Here is a 22837-nt window from a genome sequence, read left to right as displayed (position 1 = left end):
GGGGGTGATTGAGAAGAGTTACAAGGAGGTAACCACACCCAAGGTACAGGACAAGAATAGCTGGGTTACAGTCAGGGGGAAAAAAACAAACAGGCAGAAAGTGCAGGGATCCCTCGTGGCCGTTCCCCTTCAAAACAAGTATACCGTTTTGGATGCTGTTGGGGGGGATGACCTACCGGGGGAAGGCTCTAGCGGCCAGGTCTCTGGCACTGAGTCTGGCTCTGGGGCTCAGAAGGGAAGGGGGGAGAATAGAAAAGCAATAGTTGTAGGAGATTCAATGGTTAGGGGAATAGATAGGAGATTCTGTGGTCGCGAGCGAGACTCCCGGAAGGTATGTTGCCTCCCGGGTGCCAGGGCCAGGGATGTCTCGGATCGTGTCTTCAGGATCCTTAAGGGGGAGGGGGAGCAGCCAGAAGTCGTGGTGCACATTGGTATCAACGACATAGGTAGGAAAAGGGGTGTGGAGGTAATAAACAAGTTTAGGGAGTTAGGCTGGAAGTAAAAGCCAGGACAGACAGAGTTGTCATCTCTGGTTTGTTGCCGGTGCCACGTGATAGCGAGGCTAGGAATAGGGAGAGAGTGCAGTTGAACACGTGGCTGCAGGAATGGTGTAGGAGGGAGGGCTTCAGGTATTTGGATAATTGGAGCGCATTCTGGGGAAGGTGGGACCTGTACAAGCAGGACGGGTTGCATCTGAACCAGAGGGGCACCAATATCCTGGGAGGGAGGTTTTCTAGTACTCTTCGGGAGGGTTTAAACTAATTTGGCAGGGGAATGGGAACCGGATTTGTAGTCCAGCAACTAAGGTAGCCGATATTCAGGACGCCAAAGCGTGTAATGAGGCAGTGGGGAAGGGAACACTGACAAAGGAGAGTACTTGCAGGCACGGAGATGGGTTGAAGTGTGTATACTTCAACGCAAGAAGCATCAGGAATAAGGTGGGTGAACTTAAGGCATGGATCGGTACTTGGGACTACGATGTGGTGGCCATCACGGAAACTTGGATAGAAGAGGGGCAGAAATGGTTGTTGGAGGTCCCTGGTTATAGATGTTTCAATAAGATTAGGGAGGGTGGTAAAAGAGGTGGGGGGGTGGCATTATTAATTAGAGATAGTATAACAGCTGCAGAAAGGCAGTTCGAGGAGTATCACCCTATTGAGGTAGTATGGGTTGAAGTCAGAAATAGGAAAGGAGCAGTCACCTTGTTAGGAGTTTTCTATAGGCCCCCCAATAGTAGCAGAGATGTGGAGGAACAGATTGGGAAACAGATTTTGGAAAGGTGCAGAAGTCATAGGGTAGTAGTCATGGGCGACTTTAACTTCCCAAATATTGAGTGGAAACTCTTCAGATCAAATAGTTTGGATGGGGTGGTGTTTGTGCAGTGTGTCCAGGAAGCTTTTCTAACACAGTATGTAGATTGTCCGACCAGAGGAGGGGCAATATTGGATTTAGTACTGGGTAATGAGCCAGGGCAAGTGATAGATTTGTTAGTGGGGGAGCATTTTGGAGATAGTGACCACAATTCTGTGACTTTCACTTTAGTAATGGAGAGGGATAGGTACGTGCAACAGGGCAAGGTTTACAATTGGGGGAAGGGTAAATACGATGTTGTCAGACAAGAATTGAAGTGCATAAGTTGGGAACATAGGCTGGCAGGGAAGGACACAAGTGAAATGTGGAACTTGTTCAAGGAACAGGTGCTAAGTGTCCTTGATATGTATGTCCCTGTCAGGCAGGGAAGAGATGGTCGAGTGAGGAAACCATGGTTGACAAGAGAGGTTGAATGTCTTGTTAAGAGGAAAAAGGTGACTTATGTAAGGCTGAGGAAACAAGGTTCAGGCAGGGCATTGGAGGGATACAAGATAGCCAGGAGGGAACTGAAGAAAGGGATTAGGAGAGCTAAGAGAGGGCATGAACAATCTTTGGCGGGTAGGATCAAGGAAAACACCAAGGCCTTTTACACATATGTGAGAAATATGAGAATGACTAGAGCGAGGGTAGGTCCGATCAAGGACAGTAGCGGGAGATTGTGTATTGAGTCTGAAGAGATAGGAGAGGTCTTGAACGAGTACTTTTCTTCTGTATTCACAAATGAGGGGGGCGATATTGTTGGAGAGGACAGTGTGAAACAGATTGGTAAGCTCAAGGAAATACTTGTTAGGAAGATGTGTGGGGCATTTTGAAAAACTTGAGGATAGACAATTCCCCCGGGCCTGACGGGATATATCCAAGGATTCTATGGGAAGCAAGAGATGAAATTGCAGAGCCGTTGGCAATGATCTTTTCGTCCTCACTGTCAACAGGGGTGGTACCAGGGGATTGGAGAGTGGCGAATGTCGTGCCCCTGTTCAAAAAAGGGACTAGGGATAACCCTGGGAATTACAGGCCAGTTAGTCTTACTTCGGTGGTAGGCAAAGTAATGGAAAGGGTACTGAATGATAGGATTTCTGAGCATCTGGAAAGACACTGCTTGATTAGGGATAGTCAGCACGGATTTGTGAGGGGTAGGTCTTGCCTTACAAATCTTATTGAATTCTTTGAGGAGGTGACCAAGCATGTGGATGAAGGTAAAGCAGTGGATGTAGTGTACATGGATTTTAGTAAGGCATTTGATAAAGTTCCCCATGGTAGGCTTATGCAGAAAGTAAGGAGGCATGGGATAGTGGGAAATTTGGCCAGTTGGATAACGAACTGGCTAACCGATAGAAGTCAGAGAGTGGTGGTGGATGGTAAATATTCAGCCTGGATCCCAGTTACCAGTGGCGTACCACAGGGATCAGTTCTGGGTCCTCTGCTGTTTGTGATTTTCATTAATGACTTGGATGAGGGAGTTGAAGGGTGGGTCAGTAAATTTGCAGACGATACGAAGATTGGTGGAGTTGTGGATAGTAAGGAGGGCTGTTGTCGGCTGCAAAGAGACATAGATAGGATGCAGAGCTGGGCTGAGAAGTGGCAGATGGAGTTTAACCCTGAAAAGTGTGAGGTTGTTCATTTTGGAAGGACAAATATGAATGCGGAATACAGGGTTAACGATAGAGTTCTTGGCAATGTGGAGGAGCAGAGAGATCTTGGGGTCTATGTTCATACATCTTTGAAAGTTGCCACTCGAGTGGATAGAGCTGTGAAGAAGGCCTATGGTGTGCTCGCGTTCATTAACAGAGGGATTGAATTTAAGAGCCGTGAGGTGATGATGCAGCTGTACAAAACTTTGGTAAGGCCACATTTGGAGTACTGTGTACAGTTCTGGTCGCCTCATTTTAGGAAGGATGTGGAAGCTTTGGAAAAGGTGCAAAGAAGATTTACCAGGATGTTGCCTGGAATGGAGAGTAGGTCTTATGAGGAAAGGTTGAGGGTGCTAGACCTTTTCTCATTAGAACGGAGAAGGATGAGGGGCGACTTGATAGAGGTTTATAAGATGATCAGGGGAATAGATAGACAGTCAGAGACTTTTTCCCCGGGTGGAACAAACCATTACAAGGGGACATAAATTTAAGGTGAAAGGTGGAAGATATAGGAGGGATATCAGAGGTATGTTCTTTACCCAGAGAGTAGTGGGGGCATGGAATGCACTGCCTGTGGAAGTAGTTGAGTCGGAAACATTAGGGACCTTCAAGCAGCTATTGGATAGGTATATGGATTACAGTAAAATGATAGTGTAGATGTATTTGTTCTCAAGGGCAGCACGGTAGCATTGTGGATAGCACAATTGCTTCACAGCTCCAGGGTCCCAGGTTCGATTCCGGCTTGGGTCACTGTCTGTGCGGAGTCTGCACGTCCTCCCCGTGTCTGCGTGGGTTTCCTCCGGGTGCTCCGGTTTCCTCCCACAGTCCAAAGATGTGCGGGTTAGGTGAATTGGCCAATGATAAATTGCCCTTAATGTCCAAATTGCCCTTGGTGTTGGGTGGAAGTGTTGAGTTTGGGTAGGGTGCTCTTTCCAAGAGCCGGTGCAGACTCAAAGGGCCGAATGGCCTCCTTCTGCACTGTAAATTCAATGTTAATCTATGATTAATCTAGGACAAAGGTCCGGCACAACATCGTGGGCCGAAGGGCCTGTTCTGTGCTGTATTTTTCTATGTTCTATGTTCTATCATGGCCAATCCATCTAGCCTGCACATCTTTGGACTGTGGGAGGAAAGCGGAGCACCCAGAGGAAACCCACGTAGACACGGAGAGAAAGTGCAAACTAACTGGTCTATTGTTTCCTACTTTCTGTCTCCCTCCCTATTTTGAACATGAGCATTTTTTTCCCGGAACCAGAAAATTTTGAAATATTATAACCAATGGATCCACTATCTCTGCTGCCACTTCCTTTAAGATCCTAGGACATAGGCCATCAGGCCCTGGGGACCTTCAATCCTAAAAGTTTGTTTTGTACTTTTTCCCTATTGATGATTGTTCTAAGTCCTTCCCTTTCTTTTACCTCTGCTCTGTTACTATTTGGATGGTACAAGTGTCCTTCACTGTGAAAACTGAGGCAAAACATTGATTTAGCATCTCGGGCATTTCTGTGTCCCCCACTATTAACTCCCCGGTCCCATCCTCCAAGGGCCCAACATTCACTTTAGCTACTCTCTTCCCTTTTATATACTTATAAAAACTTTTGCTATCCTTTTTTATATTTTACACTAGTTTTCTTTCATAATTTACCTTTGCTCTTTTTATTGCTTTTTAGTAACCCTTTGTTGATCTTTAAGTTTTCTAATCTTCCAGCCTGCCACTGGCCTTTGCAATATGGTATGCCTGTTTTTGTTATCTTTAACTTTCATGTTCAGCCATGGATGTTTTTCTCCCTCTTACAATCTTTCTTGCTCTGGAATATATTTTAGTTGGGAGAAATTGAATATCTCCTTAAACAACTGCCACTGCTCATCAACTGTCCTACCTTTTAGTCTTCCTGCATAGTCCACTCGGGCCAAATCTGTCCTCATGATGACTTAATTATCTTTGTTTAACTCCAGAACGCACGTGTGGGACTCCAGTTTCTCACCCTCAAACTGAATTTGATCCTTAATCCTGATTCCACAATACCAAATCCAGAATAGCCTGGTTTCTCATTACAGCACTTATCTCATCCTTCACCAGCAAAGCTACACCACCTCCTTTTATTTTCTGTCTCTCTTTCCGATATACTGAGTATCTTTGGATATTCAACTCCAAGACCTGGTCCCCTTGTAACCATGTCTCAGTAATCACCATCTAATCATAGCCTTTTCTCTCTATTTGCGCTGTTAACATTAATTCTGTTCTGAATGCTTCGTGCATTTTGATACAAATCTTTTAAATTTGCACTATTATCAAATTTCCCTATTCTTGTCTCGTTCCTTGGTTCAATATAACGTTGTCACGTTCTGTCCCTTCTTTTTATTTTCTGGTAACAATCCACCTCATCATTAACCTGCACTCGTACCTTCTTTAACTTTGGTTTCCTAAATTTTCAAACAACTGACCCTGCTCCCTGACTATTTAATTTAAAGCCCTATCAATAGCCCCAGTTATGTGATTCACCAGGACTCTGGTCCCAACATGATTGGAACAGGTCCCTCCTTCACCAGTACTAATGCAAACATCCCATGAATTCAAACCCATTTGTCCCACACCAAACATTGAGCCACACATTTACCTATTTAATCTTATTGACCCTGTGTCAATTAGCTCATGACTCGGGTAGTAATCCGGAGATTACCTTTTTGATTCTGCTTTTCAATTTAGCCCCTAGCTGCTCATATTCCTTCAGCAGAATCTCTATTCTTGTTCTACCTATATCGTTGGTACCAAAGTTGACCACGACAACTGGATCTTTTCCCTCCCACTCCACGTTCCTCTGCAGCCCAGAAGAGATATCGCAAACCCGAGCACCAGGCAGGCAACTCAACCTTCGGGTCTCTCGATCCTGGTCATAGAGAACAGTGTCAATGTTCCTAACTATACTATACCCCAATTACAACATTTCTCTTCTCACCCTCCACTTGAATGGCTCCCTGTATCAGAGTGCGGTGGTCAGTTTGTTCATCCTCCTGCAATCCCTGTTCCCATCCACAGGGAGCAAGAATCTCGAACCTGTTGGACAATGACAAGGGCTGAGGCTCCTGCAACCTGACCTCCTGGGTCACTCTACCTGCCACACTCAGAGTCACACTCTTCTGTCATTTTACTGTGAGGCAGCAGAGTGTTCAAAACCATTACAGTCAAATGTAGAAGATTAATCAAATCCCGAGGTTTGCAATGTGGTCTTTTACGGATTAGAAATCACCCTCTGCTGGCAGATTTCTAACATTTGCCAAATCAGAGATTTTAAGGAACGGAATTGTGCGAGATCTTCAAGCAACGAGGGAGATGGTTGGAGGGCAGCGTGTAGTGAACTGAGGCAGCAGTGTTGAGAGTGTGGAGGAGGCAGGCAGACTGAATTGAGGGGGCAGTGTTGAGGTTGTAAGGGAGGCTGGGAGACTGAATTGGGGAGTAGTGTTGAGGGTGTGGACGACAATGACAAAGTGAATTTAGGGAGCAGTGGGCTGGTTTAGCACACTGGGCTAAATCGCTGGCTTTTAAAGCAGGCCAAGGCAGGCCAGCAGCACGGTTCGATTGCCGTACCAGCCTCCCCGAACAGGCGCCGGAATGTGGCGACTAAGGGCTTTTCACAGTAACTTCATTGAAGCCTACTTGTGACAATAAGCGATTTTCATTTCGGTTCAGGGTGTGGGGGAGACTGGATCGAGGGAGGTGATGAGGATGTGGAGGGGAATGAATTGAGGGAGCCGTGTTGAGGATGTAGAGGGTGACAGACTGAATTGGGGTAGTGCTGAAGGAGGAGGCAGAATTGAGGGCAGTCCTGAGGGTGTGGAGGAGACTGAATTGAGGGAGTAGTGCTCAGGATGTGGAGGCTGAATCGAGAAAGCAGTGCTGATGTGTGGAGGAGGCTGAAGTGAGGGAGCCGTAATGAGGGTTTCGGGAAGGCTGGGAGACTGAATTGAGGGAGCAGTGCTGAAGGTATGTGAGGGAGGCTGAATTGAGGCAGCAGAGCTGAAGGTGAGTGATGCTGAATTGAGGGAGCGCCGCTGAGGGTGTGAGTGAGGCTGAATTCTGCGAGCAGGTGTGGAGAAGGTTGAATTGAGGGAGCAGTTCTGAGGTTCCCCGACCCCAGCACCATTGCTCTGTCTCCATCTCGTCCAAACTCCGGTGGACGGTTTTTCGCAGGCGCATACCCGGAAGTGTCCCCGGGAAGACGATTGAAGGACCGGAAGTGTGGTCGGTTTAATACGTCCGGCCAGAGCTGTGTAGAGGAATGGTGAGTGAGCGCTGTGGTTCGTTATTGTTGTTGCTACGGTCATGGTACTGGGCGATGGTTGCCATGGTGAAGTGCTGGATGGTGGTTGCCGTGGTGCAGGCTGGGCGGTGATTGCCATCGTTATGGTGCTGGACTGGGCGGTGCTTGCCATGATGCTGGGCTGGGTGTTGGTTTCATAGATTATCATAGAATTTACAGTGCAGAAGGAGGCCATTCGGCCCATCGAGTCTGCACCGGCTCTTGGAAAGAGCACCCTCCCCAAGGTCAACACCACCACCCTATCCCCATAACCCAGTAACCGCCACCTAACACTAAGGGCAATTTTGGACACTAAGGGCAATTTAGCATGGCCAATCCACCTAACCCGCACGTCTTTGGACTGTGGGAGGAAACCGGAGCACCCAGAGAAAACCCACGCACACACGGGGAGGATGTGCAGACTCCGCACAGACCGTGACCCAAGCCAGAATCGAACCTGGGATCCTGGAGCTGTGAAGCAATTGTGCTATCCACAAGGCTACTGTGCTGCCCATACCGTGGTTGCCATGGTGCTGGGCAGGGTGTTGGTTGCCATGGTGCTGGTCTGGGTGGTGGTTGCCATAATGCTGGGCTGGGTGTGGTTGCTATGGTGCTGGTTCTGAGTGGTGGTTGCCATGTTGCTAGGCTGTGGTGGTTGGTATGGTGCTGGTCTGGGCAGTGGTTACCATGGTGCTGGTCTGGGTGGTGGTTACCATGGTGCTGGTCTGGGCGGTGGTTGCCATGGTGCTGGGCTGGGCGGTGGTTGGTATGGTACTGGTCTGGGTGGTGGTTGCCATGGTGCTGGGCTGAAGTGGTTGGTATGGTGCTGGTCTCGGTGGTGGTTGCCATGGTGCTGGTCTGGGCGGTGGTTGCCATGGTGCTGGGCTGGGCGGTGGTTGGTATGGTGCTGGTCTGGGTGGTGGTTGCCATGGTGCTGGGCTGAAGTGGTTGGTATGGTGCTGGTCTCGGTGGTCGTTGCCGTGGTGCTGGTCTGGGCGGTGGTTACCATGGTGCTGGTCTGGGTGGTGGTTACCATGGTGCTGGTCTGGGCGGTGGTTGTCATGGTGTGGTGCTGGGTGATGATTGCCATGGTGCTGGGCTTGGCGGTGGTTGCCATGGCGCTGGGCTGGGCAGTGGTTGCTATGGTGCTGGTTGGGCAGTGGCTGTCATGCTGACCTCCCTCTCTCTCTGTTTCAGGCGCTGACCATCCACACAGACCTTGGGGACTTGAAGCTGGAATTGTTCAGTGAGGGGGCACCACGGAGCTGTGAGGTAGGACTGGTTAGTAATGGTTAGAGCTGGTTAATGATAGTGCTATTTATAAATGTTAATGCTGGTTACTGCATTTGAGTGCTGGTTTGGGCTATTGATGCTCACTGGTGATATCTATGGCTGGTTGGTGCTTGGCACAGGTTTGCTAACTTGCCTCTGCCCTGCTGTTAATCCTGCTCTGTTTCCGCCAAGATCCTATTTCTAGGACTCTCCTCATTCCAATGCACAATAAGCAGTGTAGGTGGGTAAGAGACGAGCAGTGATAAATGGCTGTTTTCCTGATCTCAGCTCCCCCGTGCTGACTATTATGGCCACTTGACAACACTGGGATACAGTACTAGTGGGGGTAGGTCTGACACTGTATAACACTGGGGTACAATACTGGTGGGGCGTAGATGTGCTGTTAGGTGAATTGGACATTCTGAATTCTTCCTGTGTACCAAACGTGCCGGAATGTAGCAACTAGGGGCTTTTCGCAGTAAGTTCATTGCAGTGTTAATGTAAGTCTACTTGTGACAATAAAAATTATTATTATAATACTGGGGTACAGTACTGGTGGGGACAGGTCTGTCACTGTATAACAGTAGGGTACAGTACTGGTGGGGACAGGTCTGTCACAGTTTAATACTGGGGTACAGTACTGGTGGAGACCGGTCTGTCACTGTAGCACTGGGGTACAGTACTGGTGGGGATGTGTCTGTCACTGTATAACACTAGGGTACAGTACTGGAGGGGACAGGTCTGTCACTGTTTAATACTGGGGTACAATACTGGTGGGGACAGGTCTGTCACTGTAGCACTGGGGTACAGTACTGGTGGGGACAGGTCTGTCACTGTATAACACTAGGGTACAGTACTGGTGGGGACAGGTCTTGTCACTGTAGCACTGGGGTACAGTACTGGTGGGGACGGGTCTGTCACTGTATAACACTAGGGTACAGTACTGGAGGGGACAGGTCTGTCACTGTTTAATACTGGGGTACAGTACTGGTGGGGACAGGTCTGTCACTGTAGCACTGGGGGACAGTACTGGTGGGGCAGGTCTGTCATGGTATAACACTGGGGTACAGTACTGGTGGGAACAGGTCTGTCACTATTACACTGATGTACTGCAGTTCCTCCTGTGCCCTTTGTCTCTTTAACGTTGTTTATCTTTCTGTTTCCCTTTTATCTATAGAATTTCTTGGCTCTGTGTGCTAGTGATTACTACAATGGCTGTCTATTTCATCGGAATATCAAAGGCTTCATTGTGCAGACTGGAGACCCGACAGGTAACATCCCCACAATCGATGACCCTGGTTTCAGACACCTTCGCCTCCAGCTTTGCTGGAGCCACATCTCCTCTCTGCCTCCCTACCTTGCTTTCCACCTTTAGGACACCCCTTAAAACCTCCCTACTTTACAACTTCAAATCACTTCTAACCAAATGCTGTTGCAAGTTCTATTACTGTAAAGGTGCTATATGAATAGGAAGGATGTGGAAGCTCTGGAAAAGGTGCAAAGAAGATTTACCAGGATGTTGCCTGGAATGGAGAGTAGGTCTTACGAGGAAAGGTTGAGGGTGCTAGGCCTTTTCTCATTAGAGTGGAGAAGGATGAGGGGCGACTTGATAGAGGTTTATAAGGTGATCAGGGGAATAGATAGAGTAGACAGTCAGAGACTTTTTCCCCAGGTGGAACACACCATTACAAGGGGACATAAATTTAAGGTGAAAGGTGGAAGATATAGGAGGGATATCAGAGGTAGGTTCTTTACCCAGAGAGTAGTGGGGGCATGGAATGCACTGCCTGTGGAAGTAGAGTCGGAAACATTAGGGACCTTCAAGCAGCTATTGGATAGGTACATGGATTACGGTAAAATGATATAGTGTAGATTTATTTGTTCTTAAGGGCAGCACGGTAGCATTGTGGATAGCACAATTGCTTCACAGCTCCATGGTCCCAGGTTCGATTCCGGCTTGGGTCATTGTCTGTGCGGAGTCTGCACGTCCTCCCCGTGTCTGCGTGGGTTTCCTCCGGGTGCTCCGGTTTCCTCCCACAGTCCAAAGATGTGCGGGTTAGGTGAATTGGCCAATGATAAATTTCCCTTAATGTCCAAATTGCCCTTGGTGTTGGGTGGAGGTGTTGAGTTTGGGTAGGGTGCTCTTTCCAAGAGCCGGTGCAGACTCAAAGGGCCGAATGGCCTCCTTCTGCACTGTAAATTCAATGATAATCTATGATTAATCTAGGACAAAGGTTCGGCACATCATCGTGGGCTGAAGGGCCTGTTCTGTGCTGTATTTTCCATGTTCTATGTTCTATGAATACAGATTATTGCTGTTATGTTAAAGATGCTGTATAAATGCAGATTGTTGTTTAAAGAGACTGTATAAATACAGATTGTTGGTTTGTTGTGGTCATTGTCTACCTTGTGACATTTCCCACAGGTAATGGCAAAGGAGGTTCCAGTATCTGGGGAAGGAGGTATGAAGATGAAATTAATGAACATCTTAAGGTGACTGAACATTTCAGATTTAAAACATTTTTCTCATCAGAATGCAATTTCCTGTGACTCCCAGTGAGATCAGAATGTGACTCCCAGCGAGATCAGTGTGTGACTCCCAGCAATGTGACTCCCATTGAGATCCGTGTGTGACTCCCATTGAGATCCGTGTGTGACTCCCATTGAGATCCGTGTGTGACTCCCATTGAGATCCGTGTGTGACTCCCATTGAGATCCGTGTGTGACTCCCATTGAGATCCGTGTGTGCCTCCCATTTGAGATCCGTGTGTGACTCCCAGTGAGATCAGCTTGTGATTCCCAGCAATGTGGCTCCCATTGAGATCAGTGTGTGACTCCCAGTGAGATCAGCGTGTGACCCCAGCAATTTAACTCCCATTGAGATCAACGTGTGACTCCCAGTGGGATCGGCGTGTGACTCCCAGTGGGATCATAGAACATTACAGTGCAGTACAGGCCCTTCGGCCCTCGATGTTGCGCCGACCTGTGAAACCACTCTAAAGCCCATCTACACTATTCCCTTATCGTCCATATGTCTATCCAATGACCATTTGAATGGCCTTAGTGTTGGCGAGCCCACTACTGTTGCAGGCAGGGCATTCCACACCCTTACTACTCTCTGAGTAAAGAACCTACCTCTGACAGCTGTCCTATATCTATCTCCCCTCAATTTAAAGCTATGTCCCCTAGTGCTAGACATCACCATCCGAGGAAAAAGGCTCTCACTGTCCACCCTATCTAATCCTCTGATCATCTTGTATGCCTCAATTAAGTCACCTCTTAACCTTCTCTCTAACGAAAACAGCCTTCCTTCATAAGATCTTCCCTCCATACCAGGCAACATTCTGGTAAATCTCCTCTGCACCATTTCCAATGCTTCCACAGCCTTCCTATAATGCGGTGACCAGAATTGCACACAATACTCCAAATGTGGCCGCACCAGAGTTTTGTACAGCTGCAACATGACCTCATGGCTCCGAAACTCAATCCCGCTACCAATAAAAGCTAACACATCGTACGCCTTCTTAACAACCCTCTCAACCTAGGTGGGAACTTTCAGGGATCTATGTACATGGACACCGAGATCTCTCTGCTCAACCACACTACCAAGAATCATACCATTAGCCCAGTACTCTGTCTTCCTGTTATTCCTCCCAAAATGAATCACCTCACACTTTTCTGCATTAAACTCCATTTGTCACCTCTCAGCCCAGCGCTGCAGCTTATCTATGTCTCTCTGTAACTTGTAACATCCTTCCGCACTGTCCACAACTCCACCGACGTTAGTGTCATCTGCAAATTTCACCCATCCTTCTACGCCCTCCTCCAGGTCATTTATAAAAATGACAAACAGCAGCGGCCCCAAAACAGATCCTTGTGGTACACCACTAGTAACTGGACTCCAGGCTGAAAATTTCCCATCAACCACCACCCTTTGTCTTCTTCCAGCTAGCCAATTTCTGATCCAAACTGCTAAATCACCCTGAATCCCATGCCTCTGTATTTTCTGCAATAGCCTACCGTGGGGAACCTTATCAAACGCTTTACTGAAATCCATATAGACCACATTAACTGCTTGACCCTCATCCACCTGTTTGGTCACCTTCTCAAACAACTGAATAAGGTTTGTGAGGCACGACCTACCCTTCACAAAACCGTGTTGACTATCTCTAATCAAATTATTCCTTTCCAGATGATTATACACCCTATCTCTTATAAACCTTTCCAAGATTTTGCGCAAAACAGAATTAAGGCTCACTGGTCTATAGTTACCGGGGTTGTCTCTACTCCCCTTCTTGCACAAGGGGACAACATTTGCTATCCCCCAGTCTTCTGGCACTATTCCTGTAGACAAAGATGACTTAAAGATCAAAGCCAAAGGCTCCGTAATCTCCTCCCTAACTTCCCAGAGAATCCTAGGATAAGTCCCATCCAGCCCAGGGGACTTACCTATTTCCAGAATTGCTAACACCTCCTTATGAACCTCGAGCCTTTCTAGTCTAGTAGCCTGAATCTCCGTATTCTCCTCGACAACATTGTCTTTTTCCTGTGTGAATACTGACGGAAAATATTCATTTAGCACCTCTCCTATCTCCTCGGACTCCACGCACAACTTCACACTACTGTCCTTGACTGGCCCTACTCTTACCCTAGTCATTCTTTTATTCCTGACATATCTATAGAAAGCTTTAGGGTTATCGATCCTACCTGCCAAAGACTTCTCATGTCCGCTCCTGGCTCTTCTTAGCTCTCTCTTTAGGTCCTTCCTAGCTAACTTGTAACTCTCGAGCGCCCTAACTGAACCTTCGTGTCTCGTCTTTACATAAGCCTCCTTCCTCTTGATAAGTGTTTTGACTACTTTAGTAAACCACGGTTCCCTCGCTCGACCACCTCCTCCCTGCCTGACAGGTACATACTTATCAAGGACCTGCAGTAGCTGTTCCTTGAACAAGCTCCATTGTGCCCATCCCCTGCAGTTTTCCTCTCCATCCGATGCATCCTAAGTCTTGCCTCATCGCATCATAATTGCCTTTCCCCCAGATTTAACTCTTGCCCTGCGGCATATACCTATCCCTTTCCATCACTAAAGTAAACGTAATCGAATTGTGGTCACTATCACCAAAGTGCTCACCTACCTCCAAATCTAACACCTGTCCTGGTTCATTACCCAGTACCAAATCCAATATGGCCTTGCCTCTCATTGGCCTATCTACATACTGTGTCAGGAAACCCTCCACACATTGGACAAAAATGGACCCATCTAAAGTACTCGAACTATAGTGTTTCCAGTCAATATTTGGAAAGTTAAAGTCCCCCATAACAACTATCTTGTTGCTTTCGCTCCTATCCAGAATCATCTTTGCAATCCTTTCCTCTACATCTCTGGAACTTTTTGGAGGCCTATAGAAAACTCCTAACAGGGTGACCTCGCCTTTCCTGTTTCTAACCTCAGCCCATACTACGTCAGTCGACGAGTCCCTATGAAACGTCCTTTCTGCCACCGTAATACTGTCCTTGACTAACAATGCCACCCCCCCCCCCCCCCCCTCTTTTACCACCTTCCCTGAGCTTACTGAAATATCTAAACCCCGGCACCTGCAACAACCATTCCTGTCCCTGCTCTATCCATGTCTCTGAAATGGCCACACATTGAAGTCCCAGGTACCAATCCATGCCACAACTTCACCCACCTTATTCCGGATGCTCCTGGCATTGAAGAAGACACACTTTAAACCACCTTCCTGCCTGCCGGTACACTCCTGCAACTTTGAAACCTTACTCATGACCTCACTACTCACAGCCTCCTGTGTACTGGAGCTACAATTCAGGTTCCCAATCCCCTGCTGAACTAGTTTAAACCCTCTCGAAGAGCATTAGCAAATTTCTCCCCCAGAATATTGGTACCCCTCTGGTCCATGTGTAGACCATCCCGTTTGTAGAGGTCCCATCTACCCCAGAATGAGCCCCAATTATCCAGAAATCTGAAACCCTCCCTCCTGCACCATCCCTGTAGCCACGTGTTCAACTCCTCTCTCTCCCTATTCCTCGTCTCGCTAGCATGTGGCACGGGTAACAACCCAGAGATAATAACTCTGTCCTAGATCTAAGTTTCCACCCTAGCTCCCTGAATTCCTGCCTTACATCCCGATCTCTTTTCCTACCTATGTCGTTGGTACCTATGTGGATCATGACTTGGGGCTGCTCCCCCTCCCCCTTAAGGATCCCGAAAACACGATCCGAGGCATCACGGACCCTGGCACCTGGGAGGCAACACACCAACGTTCCCACAGAATCTCCTATCTATCCCCCTAACTATGGAGTCTCCAATGACTAATGCTCTACTCCTCTCCCCCTTCCCTTCTGAGCACCAGGGACAGACTGTGTGCCAGAGACATGTACCCCATGGCTTACCCCTGGTAAGTTGTCTCCCCCAACAGTATCGAAAGCGGTATACTTGTTACTAAGGGGAATGACCACAGGCGATCCCTGTACTGACTGCTTCCTCCCAGCCCCGCTCACCGTCACCCATCTACCTTTATTCTTCGGAGTAACTACATCCCTGAAGCTTCTATCTATGACCGCCTCTGCCTCACGAATGATCCGAAGTTCATCCAGCACCAGTTCCCTAACGTGGTTTCTGAGGAGCTGGAGATGGGTGCACTTCCCACAGATGAAATCAGCAGTGACACTGACGGCGTCCCTCACCTCAAACATTCTTCAGGAGGAACATTGCACTTCCTTCCCTGCCATCCCCTCTAGATAAAAAAAAAGAAAGAAAGTAAGAGCTTACCTGTTATTCACTCTACCCCTTAGGGTAAAGGAGGTGGAAGCGTGGGGGACACTACGAGTGTAGTGTCTAGGGTTTAGAAACTGCCCAACTTAAATACAGGTAAAAATAAAACACTTAACCAGCAACCACTGCACCCCACACGAAAACAGCAATCAGCTGTTATGGGCCTGCGCAAACAATTTAAATCTTTACTACTTACCCAGCAGTCACTCTGTCCTCACTCTGACTGGATTCAGCTGGAACCTCCCTACAGTAAGTTTAAAAAAAAAATGTACTCCCCTTCTCAGCAAGCACTCACTCAGCAACCACTGCACCCCGCACGATAACACCTCAGGGAAAAGAAAAACTACTTATCAGTCATCAGTCAATCACTTACCTGCAGGCTGTGACGTCACGGTTCAACTTCTTTCTACTTCTACCTGCCCTCGAGCCGTCCTCTCGGCTGGGATCCTTACAGCGGTTGTTTTTTTTGGTTAGAGGAGAGGGTAGGGAGGGAAACACTGAAGAAGTGTTTCGGGTTTAAGTGTCACTTGACAACAGCTCCTCCACAAACCACCTTCATGTTACGGTGACCACAATGCACGTATGCAAATTTCCCCCGCAACAGGAAATCATCAGCTCTGCTCTACTGCCTTCTGCTGGATCCATGCTGGATCGGCGTGTGACTCCCAGTGGGATCGGCGTGTGACTCCCAGTGGGATCGGCGTGGTACTCCCAGTGGGATCGGCGTGTGACCTTCAGCGGGATCGGCGTGTGACTCCCAGTGGGATCGGCATGCGTCTCCCAGTGGGATCGGCGTGTGACTGCCAGTGGGATCGGCGTGTGACTCCCAGTGGGATCGACGTGTGACTCCCAGTGAGATCGGCGTGTGACTCCCAGTGGGATCGGTGTGTGACTCCCAGTGGGATCAATGTGCGACTCCCAGTGAAAGGCAACTTATTTTCTAAATGGAGAGAAACTTCAGAGTGCTTCAGTGCAGAGGGATCTGAGTGTCCTCGTGCATGAATCACAGAAAACTAGTATTCAGGTACAGCAGGTAATAAGGAAGGCAAATTGAATTTTGGCCTCTATGGCTAAAGGAATAGAGTATAAAAGTCGGGAAGTGTTGTTGCAATTGTACAGGGTAAAGAGACCGCACCTGGAGTACTGTGTACAGTTTTGGTCCCTTCACTTGAGGAGGGATGTAGTTGCCTTGGAAGCAGTTCAGAGGAGATTCACTAGATTGATTCCAGAGATGAGGGGTTTGTCTTATGAAGAGATTGAACAGTAGATACTCTCTCGAATTTAGAAGAATGAGGGGAGATCAAATTGAGGTAAATAAGATGATAAAAGGTATTAACAAAATGGACAGAGAGCAGATGCTTCCTCTTTTGTGGCAATCTAGAACAAGATGTCATAGTTTTAGGATAAGGGGTAGCAGATTTAAATAGAGATGAGGAAAAATTACTTCCCAAGGGTTGCAAATCTGTGGAATTCCCCCCGAGTGTGGTGGATGTTGGGACATGTGAATAAATTCAAGGAGGAGATAGACAGATTTTAATTAGTAATGGTTTGAAGGGTTATGGAGAATGGGCAGGAAAATGGAGTGGAGCACGGCCGGGGGGGAGGGGTGTCAGGGTGGGTCTCCCGGTAAGGGGTGGGGGGTGGTCTGGACACAGCTTCCAGGGGGGGGAGGAGATCCGGGCACGGCTCCCGGTGAATGCCAGTGAGGTCGATGATGCTGATTTGTGATTCAATTGATCCGCCTTTTCTGGTCTTTTTCAGCACAATGTCCGAGGGATTGTTTCTATGGCAAACAGTGGCCCCAACACCAATGGTTCACAGTTCTTCTTCACATATGGGAAGCAGCCTCAGCTGGACATGAAGTACACAGTGTTTGGCAAGTAGGTTTGTTCATATGGCATCTTCCTGCAGGCGGTCGCCTCAGGGCTTCCTGACAGGGCAGCTTTTAGATCCTTGTCTGTTTTCCAGCTTCCCCCCAAACAATTGCCTGTACAGGGGAATGTGCAGAATAATAAAACAGCCGCAACAACAGAAGTAACTGTCTTCCACTCTCATCCATCTGATCTGTGGACTTTAATATAATTCATTGCAGATATTGGAATGAGTTCCTTTTTATTTGTCATGGAAACTGCTCATGTAAATGTGTCACATTGTAAATACTCTGTCGAGAGATGCTGCAGGACCATCACCTGGCAGACATGTGTAAGTATAGGGTGACACCTTTACGTAAGCAGAGTTACACTGCACTTTGCCTATGACATTCTTCTAGATCCAGTGACACCCATCTCCTTTATAATTGATCTGAGCATTTTCCAATGAGGTCTGTACCACCTTGTATCTTTACCACCCTGTAGAACTGGGTGCAGCTGTACCCACTGGAACTGTCATTTCAGTCTTTCACACTTACACCTCTCTGAGCTTTGCAAAGGAATGTGTGATTGGAAGAGGCTGTGTGTTCAGAGCAGCCCACAAGTGGATCACCTATTATTTGTGAACTGCAGATTGATATACATTTTGGGATGATAGTGGCAGCTTCTTGTGCCGTGACTGAGCTATGAATGTAACTGAGGAGCAGCTCTGAAGGGAGCTACTTTCACTGTTCATACCAGTTAGTCATGATCTCTGTGCAACAAAACCTGAACATAACAAGAGGAGGCTATTGAATACCTTGATCTTGTTCCATCATTCAATAATTGATCACTGACCTCCCTTTGTCCCATATTACTTAATACCTTTAGATAACAAAAATATATCAATCTCAGATTTCAAATTTACAATGTATCTAGCATCAATTTCTGTTTCTGGAAGAGAGTTCCAAACTTCTACCACCAAATATTATCTCTGAAATATCAGGCTCTAATTTTTAGACCATGTCATCTAGGCCCTCACCTACCTTAATATGTAGGCAATTTGGATCAAATCATCCTTTACGCTACTAAATTCCAGAAATACAACCCTTGTTTGTGGAAACTCGCCTCATAATCTCTCTCTCTCCCCAACCAGGGTAATCGATGGGCTAGAGACTCTCGATGAGCTGGAGAAGCTTCCGGTAAATGAGAAAACATTCCGACCAGTGACCGATGTCCGCATCAAAGATGTTGTTATTCACGCTAATCCGTTTGCACTCTGATCTCAGGTGTGGCCGTTGGACCACAGGCGCCTGTGGGAGTGAGAGATTGAATGAAGATCAGATTGTGGGGGGTGCCCTCTATGATCCACCTTTCAACCTCAATATTTCCCACTGCTCGATTGGAGAGGGCCCTCAGAAATCACATGGACCATCTCCCTTTCACTCTGATATTTGTATGCCTCTTTCTCTCCCTGATTCTCTGCCTTATTTCCTCTCTTCTCTCTCTCTTGTATTCCTCCCCATCTCTCTCTCCATTCTCACCACCTATCCCTAGCTCCCTTCTTTTTTCTCTCTGTCTCTCTCCAATTTCTTTCAGCCTCTTACTCTATCCTTGCCTTTATACTCCTTTTTCTCTCTGGGTTTCCCTCCCACCACCTCACTTTTTTTTATCCGTGCCTCTTGTCATTCCCTCTTTGTTAACCCCATCTCTTCCTCCTGCATTCTCTTTCTCTCCTCCCCTACCCTCCCTCACTTCCTCCCTCCCCCACCAACCCTCTTTCCTTCCCACCCACCTTCCCTCTCTCTCTTCCTCCCTCTCTCTTTCTTTCTCTCTCCCACCCACTGTTTCGGATAGATTAGGAGGGGTTATTGGGTTCTGGGGATGGGGCTTAAGTGGGTCAGTGCAGGCTTGATGGGCCGAATAGCCTCCTTCTGCACTGTATGTTCTATGTTCTGTCTCTCCCTCTCCTGGTGTCAGGTCATCCTGCCGCTGGATCTGATGCTTTGTCATTGCTTTGGGGAACTGCCTGGGGGGGGGTGGGGGGGGGGGGGGGGGGGTCTGTCGCTGCACTGGATGATATTGTTAGTAACTGTGGCATCAGTTATTGATGATGTGTCTGATACAAGGCATTCAGTGGGTGCTTAAAGAAACTGGGGTGATTTATGGAATTCTTATAGTTGGACATATTTGAGAATATTTTTATATGTAAGGTGAAATAAAAAGCTTAATTTCTGAGTATGTTTTATCAATTGATGTAGGTATAAACACTGCTGCTGGGGATAGGATTCTCTATGGGTTCAGGATTGTTGTCATCTTATGCTTTGAGTCTTGGCTGTGAGTGTCCTGGATATACTCTAGCTATAAACAAATAATAGTTTGCAAGATCAGACATTGTTTGTGTGATGTGATCCTAGTGCCCTGACACTAGTCCCCGGACAGGCTCAGTTCAAAGTTGAACTGCGACAGACATCGCAAGCTTCACTGTCCTCGCTGGTTTCCAACTTAATTAATATTAAATATTCCTTCTACCAGCTTGAATTTGTGGCTGTGATTAATCAACAGTAACGTTCCAGAAGAATGCTTTTCATCCATTCACTAGTCTCTGTACAATCAGCTGTCAGGAATGTCTATGCTGTGGAATGCTGCTCACTAAATGAAGCAGGGCAGGAACGAGGCCTGGGGGTAGTACTCAATGTTAAAGGTTCATGAGCTGTGTGGAAAACAGGGAAAAGAACCAGGCTTTAGGTTATGTTGGTAGGCCCACTGATGACAGCACGGTAGCATAGTGGTTAGCATTGTGGCTTCACAGCGCCAGGGTCCCAGGTTTGATTCCCTGCTGGGTCACTGTCTGTGCGGAGTGTGCACGTTCTCCCCTTGTCTGCGTGGGTTTCCTCCGGTTTCCTTCCACAGTCCAAAGACGTGCAGGTTAGGTGGATTGGCCATGCTAAATTGCTCTTCGTGTCCAAGAAGATTAGGAGAGGTTATTGGGTTCGGTGCAGACTCGATGGGCCGAATGGCCTCCTGCACTGTATGTTCTATGACAAATACTTCACTTGGGCTTTGGAGTACTATGACCAGTTTTGGATCCTGTAAGTAAATGAAGGATATTGGGACATTGGAGACGGTGCTGAAGAGCAACAGGATGGGACCAAATCTTTAAGCTCTCAGTTACTGTAAGGATCCTTTTTAAAAAAAAATTTTTAATAACAAAATAGGATTTTTCAATGTTAGAAAATAACACAATAGCGATCAAATATATATATATATATACAGTACAAAAATAAGACATTCCAACCACTGTCAACCCTACTAATCCCTCACCTTGAATCCCTATAACTCCTAACAAAGAAAACCCCAACTAATACCTAATACCCCCCACAGCTGACAGTGAAAAAGGAAATGAATGGTTGCCACCTTGAGTAGAACCTGTCTACCGCCCCTCCCATGGTGCACTTAACCTTTTCAAGTTGTAGGAAATCAATTAGATCACACAGCCACATCGAGGCGCAGGGTGGAATGGGAGAACTCCACCCCAGCAGAACTTGCCTCCGGGCTATCAACAAGGAGAAAGTGAGGACTGTCATAATATACACCAGTATATTATGGTGCAGACACACACACACTGATGGACACGCAGTGGGACCAATCAGCATACACAACACTGCAGCCAATCACCAGTGAGAGCACACGCACTATAAAGACAGGGGACAGGAGCGTTCCCGCTCATTCTGGTAGCAGCCAGCTTGGAGCACAGAGCTCACAGCCTGCAACACAGACATTCACCATGTGCTGAGTGCATCACCTGGTTAGGACTAGGCAAGGGTCAACAGTTAAAGCTAGTATTGCATGTACCCACAGTTCAAGTATGTTAATATAGTTCACCTTTTAATAAAATAGAGTTGCACCACTTCCAGTGTTGGTCAACTGTTTGTGATCCAGAACATCCAACACACCATGGTACAAGGAGTGGTTGCATACTAGCACTTCTGAGACCTACCTGCAATTAATCGGCATTCCGTCATCCTGAAGTATGGAGAACATCAACCCGCCGCCGCTGTTCCGCATCGCCGGCAATCTCGGGGTCAATTGGAAGATTTTTAAACAGCGCTTCCAGTTCTTCCTCGAAGCCACGGACAGGGAGAACGCCTCGGACACCAGGAAGATTGCTCTGCTCCTCTCCACGGCCGGGCAACACGCCATCGACATCTTCAACTCCCTCACATTCGCAGACGACGAGGACAAGACAAAGTACAAGACAGTTCTCAAATTCGATACCCACTTCAGCATAGAGGTCAATGAAAGCTTTGAAAGATACCTGTTCCAGAAGCGCTTGCAGGGTAATGACGAGCCTTTCCAATCTTTTTTAACACACCTCCGCATCCTTGCGCAGTCCTGCGGCTACGGGCCCACCTCCGACTCCATGATACGCGACCAGATCGTATTTGGTGTTCTGTCGGACCCCCTGCGTCAGCAGCTCCTCCAAGTTTAAGCAACTCAACCTAGCGACTGCCATCGAGACCTGTGTCCTACATGAAAATGCCACCAGCCGGTACTCCCACATACAGGCGGCTGAAACGACATGGCAAGGTCCCTGTCATGATATTCAAACACACACATCATGATAGACACACCAACAGACAAATCAGAACACACAACACCACAACCAATGACAGAAAGATATAAAAGCACAGACACAACCCCTGGTGGTCAGTAAGAGCGGCAGAGGAGAACCAGGACACAGCTATAGCCGGGGACACTCCGGGAGACAGCACGTGCAGAGTATCCAGAACGAACTGTATTATAAGAGTTATAATAAAAATAGAGTTGTACCACATACAACTGTGTTGGCTCATCTGTGCACCAGAGCACCCAACACCACAGTCCCCACGAGGCGAAACGGGTCCAAACAATTGAATACCTCCAAGGCTGCAGCCTGGATGAGTGCGGCCATTTCGCGCGCTTTTCGTGGCCTCCCGCGCTTGTACGCACCAAACGAGGGGACGGTGACTTGGAGGAACGTGATGCGCAGGCGCGCACCACGCAGGACTGCACCGCGCATGCGTGGTGGCGCAACGAGCGTACTGACATCACGACGTGCGGCAACTGTGGCTCCGCCCATTTAAAGCGGCAATGGCCTGCAAAATCGCGATAATGCCTATGATGTGGCAGACTTGGCCATTATGCTGCCTGCTGTTGAGCAGCTCAGCCTGCCAATTCGCATCATTTGAGCCAGCCTCGCAGGAATGTTCGGGCAATTCAACCCACGTTCACCGAGTCCAATTCCGACTTCCCGCAGGCCAGTGACACCAAGGACCCAAGGGAGCCTTTTCGAGTCGCTGTTCTAACAAAGAACAGGCTGTCCCTGAATCAAAACCACCAGCCGCTGTCGGTGCACAGCATTGATCCAGACGACGAGTGGTGTGCCACCCTGACGGTCAACCGATCCCAGATACGATTCCGCCTGGACACTGGTGCTTCCGCTAATCTCCTAGCGTGGTCAGCCTTTCAGATCCTTGGGGTTAAATCAACCATTCTTCCGTCGACCTTCCAACTAGTGGACTACAATGGCAACGTCATTCCTGCTACTGGTTCATACCAACTCGAAGTGACGCACAACTCGCG

At 47.8% G+C, this 22837-nt stretch overlaps 1 protein-coding gene across 1 annotated transcript; it reads left to right on the top strand.

Moving 5' to 3' along the window:
* Nucleotides 1-7205: 7205 nt before the first annotated feature.
* ppil3 (peptidylprolyl isomerase (cyclophilin)-like 3) lies at nucleotides 7206-19450 on the top strand. The gene is made up of 6 exons (XM_072488086.1): nucleotides 7206-7282; nucleotides 8498-8572; nucleotides 9750-9843; nucleotides 10998-11065; nucleotides 17127-17245; nucleotides 18369-19450. The coding sequence occupies exons 1-6, from the start codon at nucleotides 7280-7282 to the stop codon at nucleotides 18493-18495; spliced, it is 486 nt and encodes a 161-aa protein (XP_072344187.1). The 5' UTR covers nucleotides 7206-7279; the 3' UTR covers nucleotides 18496-19450.
* The last annotated feature ends 3387 nt before the right edge of the window (nucleotides 19451-22837 follow it).

The sequence above is a fragment of the Scyliorhinus torazame genome, chromosome 22, assembly GCF_047496885.1.
Source record: "Scyliorhinus torazame isolate Kashiwa2021f chromosome 22, sScyTor2.1, whole genome shotgun sequence".
Classification (NCBI taxonomy): domain Eukaryota; kingdom Metazoa; phylum Chordata; class Chondrichthyes; order Carcharhiniformes; family Scyliorhinidae; genus Scyliorhinus; species Scyliorhinus torazame.
Note: the sequence above shows the minus strand (reverse complement) of the source record. Positions and strands in the feature narration are given on the sequence as shown.